Genomic DNA, 7424 nt, shown 5'->3' with positions numbered 1-7424 from the left:
TAAATAATAAATTATTGCAATAATATTTTAGAGTAAATAATACTATAAAATCTTCCTTAATGCTAATTAATATTACAATATTCATTAATTATGAATGATTTTAGAGATTTAATATTCATGACTGAAAACGGTTCAATTTTTTTTTTATAATCTAAGCCATTTAAAAATTTTAATATTCGGAAATATCGTTTATCATTTAATGATTATTATTATATAGATTATCGTTATTTATTAACGTTTTTGGTTTTTTTTTTGTTGAATTATAACGTACATTTAATATTCATATATATATATAATTATTTTTCAGTAACAATTTTGATATATTTTTAAATGATTTTCAGTAACAATTTATTTTATAATAATATCTATATATAAAAATATTTAGAAAAAGTCAAATTTATTGAAGGAAAGTTTTAGAAGGAGAAATTATTTCCTTTAAAAATATAATATACTATAGGGAGCATAGTCTATAAATATCTTATCTGACTTTTAATTAACTTATACAACAATTGACACACATTTATTACATTACAAAAATGAAAGGATATAATAATAATAAAAATGAAAATGAATTTTAATAAAAATATTATTTAATTTTTAATTTTTAAAAATTAAAAAATATAATAATCAATAAAATATGGAGGTTAAAGTGATTATTAAAAGAAATTTATTTTATATATTAGTAACTGGCGGAGAGTGAAACGGTGGCGGGTAATGCGAGAGGCGGTTATTATTAAATTGCATTTGATATCCGAGTGGCGTGTCGTGCTGCATTAGGGTTTCCCATTACAAATTCAGATTCTTTTCTTTTCCTTCTTCTTCCTTCGAATCGAATCTAGGCATGGATGGAAAACGCTCTCCACTGGAACTCGAATTGGAAGAAGCTGCAGAGGATTGGGAATTGCTCCATCCCAACGACAGCAACAGCAACAACAACGAACATGGCCCAATTGTCTTCGCTGGGCCCCCACTGGACTCCATCAGGCCCGATCACTTCTCCTTCCTCCATAATTCCAATTCCAGTTCCAGTTCCAGTTCCAATTCATCGTCGGAGGTCGATCGCAACTTCGACGATTCCTATGTGGCCAACCAGCTCTTCCCCAGTCCCACCGCCGCCCTCACCCTCGGCCCCTGGAGCGGAGACTCCGATTCCGACACGGCGGCGCTGGTGGCTGAGGATTTGAAGGAGGTGGAGGAGAAGGAGAAGCAGGAAGAGCAAGAGCAAGAGGAAGAGGAAGAGGAAGAGGAAGAGGAAGAGGAGGAGAAGAGGTTGGTGTGGTGGAAGCTTCCGTTTGAGGTGCTCAGGTATTGGCTCAACCCTTTGCCTCTTCCTGTTTGGTCTCTCTCCGTCGCTGCTGCTGCCGCTTTGCTCGGACTCTTCTTCCTCGGACGGAGATTGTACAGAATCAAGCGCAAGACGCAAACTTTGAAGCTCAACCTCGCTCTCGATGATAAGGTCTTTTCCTCCCTTTTTTTTACCCAAATACTTTGCGTCGCATTCTTTTCAATAAATAATTGTTTTTTTATTATTATTCCTCATAAGGAAGATTTTGTGAAGGGAAAAAAAAAAACTTTTTAAAAGGGAACTTAGGTAAAGATACTTAAGTGTGGTTGGTACTGTTGTGTTGATCAGAATTAGAATTTTATCTCGATAATATGCATTTAATTTAATTGTAGTTGGTGCAATTCTATTATTGGAATTGGAGTTTTTCTTCGATAATATGTGCATGTTTTTATTGGGTGTTTGGAATTGTGTCTGAGTTTTCTCCTTTTAAAAGAGAAGACACGCGTGCTTGGTGGAGCTTATTTTGGTAAAATATTGGCTTATTTTGGTCCAGCGGAAGGGGTTAGTGTGTGTTTGGATTTCGGTTTCCGAGCAACAAAGGTCCGTTTTCACGTTACAAGGCTAAAAACAGAGAAGAACAGTGTTGGTGGATTGAAAAATACCCCTAGTCACACCAAGGTTTGAGTATCTGTCAAGAGGCGTTCATACTTGGTGTCTGACGATGTTTCAAATAGGATTGCTTCGGAAGGGATAACTCTATGAAACCAAAAAAAAAATGATTATGTTTGTCAATGAAAAATTAGCGATTATTTTTTATAGTTGAACTATGGAAAATAAGCGATTATTTATTTAAGGTTTAAATACACTTTTGCCCCTATAGTTTTATAAATTTTATGTTTTAGTTTCTATAATTAAGAACATTCTAATTTTAGTTCCAATACTTGGTATTTTTATTTCCTTTTAGTCCCCATAGAAATAGATCACAAGAATTGAAAAAAGAAACAAAAATCCTATGTCTGAGGACTAAAATAATACATTATGGACCTAAAGGGTATTTAAACCTTTTTTGAATTGAAGTGTTAATCCTCTTCTTAAACATGCATTCATATTAATATGCTGTTATAAATTGGATGGGAGTATCAGTGGTAGCTTAGTCTGCCTTGAAGCTAGAGGCTCCTTTGTCACATAGTAATTACAAAATGTACAATTTGGTTCCCCTAAGATGTTACTTGACAGGGTTAGGGCTATTCATGAATTAATTTTTTTAAGAATTCAAACTGAACTGATCCATTTTATAAAAATGGTTTGGTTAACCAATCCGATTTTTATAAAATAGATTGCTTTTTTTTTCTTTTAAAAAATGTATCCGATTTTTTAATTTGGATTAGTTCAGTTATCCACTTTATATGGATATGGTTCGTTTTTTTTCTTCATAAAACTAAACTGATCCACTTTATTATTTGTATCGGTTCGGTTTGGATTTTATGCACACCTTATAGGTTGCATTGATTTGTCAAAGGTTTTGTTTGTACATATTGACAACTTCAGGATTGATTTGTATACACAGGGGCTTTCAATGACTAATGCAACACAACTAACATCTTTTTGGGAATAAATTGTATGTGTACTCATTAGTTGTTTGTTGAATTTTGTTATTAAATATAAGAGACGATAAATGTTTCACAACTCAAATTGGATACTTATATCTGTGAGAGGAAAAATCGGAAACTCTAGACTTGGTCTGGGTTGTGTTATTGAGCTGCTAGGCAAAGACAACTTACATATTGAACTGTGTATAATGCTAGACACTTCTGTGGTAACTAGAATTTTAAAGATGCGAACTTGATTGGATTGACATTTTGACTTATATGGAAAAAGTGTGTTTAATCTGTTGGTGTCCCAGCTGGTGCTTCTACCTTTGGTGCAGTTTTGGATGGTTCTTCATAAAAGGTTAAGTTAAACACTAAAAACAAAAAGGGGCTAGGGTTTAGTGTCAGTATGCGGTTTGTGTTGTCCTTTGGTGCATTTGGTTGGAAAAGTGGTCTGATCTCATCCTTAGGTGTCAGTGTTACATTACCCTTCAACCTGTTATGGATACTAAGTTACGTTTATGGCTTCTCTACCTCGTGTTAGTTTTTTTACATTCTTCAGTTTTTGTTCTCCCCCGTTGTATTTAGAATTTTTTTATGGCTATATGAGAAGACCAATAGAAGCTCGGATTAAAAGAGTTGATCAGATGAAGCATAGCCAATAAATAGAGGTAGAGGAGGGCTTGGGAAAACTCTAAGATAAACCCCAGTTTCTAAATGGATCTGTAGAGAACTTGTTTTTTGACAGAATAAAATGACGTCTTATCAAATAAATGCTTTATTTGTCGGTGGGAGTCTGGAAGCTATATAATATTAAAGGATACATTATGTATTGATCTAGACATGTTAGCTTGAGATATGCACACACCAAATAATTCTATCCCAATTAGTGGACAGTACAATAATTTATGTGCGTGTTATTTTTGTGTCGTCTCCTTTCTGGTGTGCTATGATTCAGAACGCATGGCTTCAATTAGTGGCTCTGTATGCATGCGAATTTATTAAAATTTAAGAAAATAAAATCAGTGATTGGTAGAAGAAAAAAAATGAAGGGCAGAATTTAGTTGAAGAATATAACTGAATTTTTTTTATGAAAGTTAATTTTATGTATTATTTCCAATTAATATTCCTGAGTGATGATGTTATTTTAAATGTTTATTTTACATTCTTTGAAAAATCTCATGACGTTGTCAATCTTCTGGGACTCTCAACAATTTTTTCAGAAGGTGTCTCAACTCATGGGTCGTGTTGCACGTCTTAATGAAGCATTTTCAGTTGTGAGACGTGTTCCCATAGTGCGACCACCATCTCTGCCAGCTTCTAGTGTGACTCTGAGGCCTGTCATGAGCATGAGATGAAGGATCATTTGACAAATTACTTGATTGAAGGTAGTGTGAAATGCAATAATGTTTGTAATACAACAAAAATCCTTTTGTATGATACATGTATGTATCTATTATTATGTGTGTGGGATTTGGAGTTGAATTATATGAAGCTTTTAAGTAGCTTCTTGTATATGATATCCTATCATACTCTTACTTTTTATGTCTTGCCATTGTGTTTCTTCTGTGAAATTTAATTTTCGTTTTGGGGTAATATTGCAAAAAAGAAGAAAAATAGAACCCAGGCTTGTAATGTGTAATTTATATAGTTATGAATTATGAACATTAACTAGAAAACTGCCAAAGTAATAGATTGTGATAGTAATAATTTGGTTTTACTATTTATGATAATCTTTACAATATTCTAGATTGAGAATGAAACAAGGAAACAAAAAAATGGTTTGGCTTTATATTTTCACCGTTTTCACCCTGCTTCTGCTGATATCTTGCATTATTTTCCAATAACCAATAACAAAGCAATGTTTTTTCCCATATAGTTATTTTATTAAGAGAAGCGTTTTAAGAGTTTTAAGATAATTAGATTTATTTATTTATAAAAGTTACAGTAATAGATTTAGAAAGTATAGTTTTTGAAATTTATATTATATGTATTCGTATTTTAGCTTATGCAATGGGATAACAATTTATTTTATACCATTAAAATTTATAAGAAATAATTATTTTTAATTAGATAAACTATATTAATTAAATTTATTACAAATAAATATTTTAATATATAAATTATATTTTAGATTTATGATAAATAAAAATTAAATTATGAATTATCTGACAAAGCAAAAATAGAAGAATATTAGGTTTAGATCTAATACACTCCCCAAGTAAGAAAAGAGTTTATTGGGCTTACATAGACAAAAGTTTTAAAACAAATTTTATTTTCACAGAAGCCTTTTCTTTTGTTTTCTGTTTTTGTAAATCCTTTTTAATTTCTAAAATCTATTTAAAGTAACTCAAAAATTTCCCCCAAAGTATTTTTTGATTAAATCTTTATTTTGTTTTATTTACGTGTATATGTATATGTAAATCAAAAAGAAAAAATATTAGTGTTTATGACTTACACCAGGGAGCTAAAAATGATCAATTAAGTTTTTAATAGAGATTAGTTATTCACAACATTAATAAACATTTCACACAACTAAATGATGATAAAAAAAAAGGTTAAATACATTTTTTTATCATTTGTCTTATCTTTAAAATTTATTTTGGTTCTTTAACTTTTAAAATGTTCACTCTAGTCTTTTATTTCATAAATTTGGGTGATACAATCATTTCAAAAAAATGATTATTTACAATTTTGAGATATAATTTTGAATTCCTTTTTGGTCTGATTCAAGATTTGAAAATTATCTAGCTAGATTCATTTATGTGGAAATTATTAAATATAACCAAAGTTCAGATAAAAAATTTCATAAACATGGTGAACATCTCATAAACATAAGTCCAAAAGGCAATAAAAAATTCAAAAAATATAATTTTATATTATTTTTTAATTGTTTGTGATATATATTTACATGCACTTTTCATATGTTTATAGCTATTTTAGATTCGAAGAATTGAACTCCACAATTTTCATATATGAAAATCTATTGTTACAAGTTTTACATTATGAATTAGTCAAAAATTGATTTAAAATTGTGCCACAAAATTGAAAATGAACACTTTTAAAATAACTAAATTGATCCATATATAAAGATAAATGACCAAAATAAATATTTTAATAGATAAAAGATTAAAATAATCTAAATAATAAAGTAAAAAATTAAAAGTATAATTTAGTAAAAAATTATAAAATAATAAAAATAGTAACTGCATACACGCATACTGAATATGTAAAAAATTTCATAACATTTTTTAAATAATTGATATATTTTTATTACAAAATAATATTTATGTTTTATTTTATTTAATCTTATTACACTAATTCTAAGGAATTATTTTAATGGATCTATTTAATTTGATTTTTTTTTGGATGTTTAGCTAATAATATATTTTAATTTACATGTCAAAGTTTTTATAAATATATATAAAATAATACATTAAATAGCAAACTCATGTTCATGTGTACATTTTTTTTTATTACAATATAATGTTGAATTTAAACACTTGTTTTTAATTATGACAAACCTCAGAAGACAAATTATAAGTGTGACGAGGTTGTGTAATAACTAAATATATTTTATTAACTGTTAAAAAAAGGTATAAAGCATGTAACTCAATCATATAAAATCATTATGATGATAAAAAAGCTACAAGAATATTTTAGAAGACTCCATCAAGATACCCTTCAAAAGTGCAACAGAATGACACCATAAAAAAAGGTTCACGAGAATGTTGTATCAAAATACAATATCAGAATTATACTTCATAATGGTAAAAGCACTTGTTAACAAGTCTTCCAAATAAATTAAGTGTTACACCGGTACAACAAAAAGACGTGGAATAGAAGAGTGGTTTGACCTCTCTCTACTTTAGATATTTTGTTCTTTTCTTCTTCATTGTCTTTCTTGTTTGTTCTCCAAATCGGTTTTCCAACGATAGTGATGGGGAGATATTTGCAAATGATTCTCTGATCTTCGAGTATGAAATTTGCTCAGAGTAATAAATACTAGTAAATAATGAATAATAATTTTATCTCGATATATGATATTATTTATATTAATTGTAATGGGTCAAAATTTTAATGGATCATTGACCATGATTATCAATTAGGTAATACGTTCCAAAATCTAACTTTAGTGTAGTTAGACCTAATTACTTAGATTACCTCAACGCTTGATTAGTACTTGCTCAGCCTCCTCGATTACCGAAAGATGATTTAGTTATCACAATTAAGGGGGGTACTGAGTGAGTTTCCTCTTGGGATGATGGATGTGTAACTAATTGAGGCATCGACATTTGAAGGTGTTGAACAAGTGTGATTTAGGTTTCTGAGGTTGTCCACATGTCCTTGGTAACATCAGGATTGTTGAGAATCGAAGTAACTGAATGATGTTTGATAAAGTTAGTCCTCGATAACTGAGGTTGCCAAAGGTTATTTGTAGGCATGGCAACAGGGCGGGTTAGGTATGAGTTTCATGATATACATGGTTTAAACCCATCCCTGTCCCCGTCGTCGTACCTATCAGATATGTAATTCTTGTCTCATCCTTG

At 30.0% G+C, this 7424-nt stretch overlaps 1 protein-coding gene across 1 annotated transcript; it reads left to right on the top strand.

The window, feature by feature from the left end:
- The first annotated feature begins 719 nt into the window (after positions 1–719).
- On the top strand, positions 720–4419 carry LOC109805937 (uncharacterized). Its single transcript, XM_020368236.3, has 2 exons — positions 720–1456; positions 4098–4419. The coding sequence occupies exons 1-2, from the start codon at positions 842–844 to the stop codon at positions 4230–4232; spliced, it is 750 nt and encodes a 249-aa protein (XP_020223825.1). The 5' UTR covers positions 720–841; the 3' UTR covers positions 4233–4419.
- Positions 4420–7424: the final 3005 nt, after the last annotated feature.

This window comes from Cajanus cajan, chromosome 10 (genome assembly GCF_000230855.2).
Source record: "Cajanus cajan strain Asha chromosome 10, NIPB_CcT2T_4, whole genome shotgun sequence".
NCBI classification, from domain to species: domain Eukaryota; kingdom Viridiplantae; phylum Streptophyta; class Magnoliopsida; order Fabales; family Fabaceae; genus Cajanus; species Cajanus cajan.
Note: the sequence above shows the minus strand (reverse complement) of the source record. Positions and strands in the feature narration are given on the sequence as shown.

Coding starts and splice junctions, on each gene's coding strand:
- LOC109805937 (XM_020368236.3), top strand. CDS start 842: ATGGATGGAAAACGCTCTCCACTGGAACTCGAATTGGAAGAAGCTGCA. Junction 1,457..4,097: donor ACCTCGCTCTCGATGATAAG/GTCTTTTCCTCC, acceptor CAATTTTTTCAG/AAGGTGTCTCAACTCATGGG.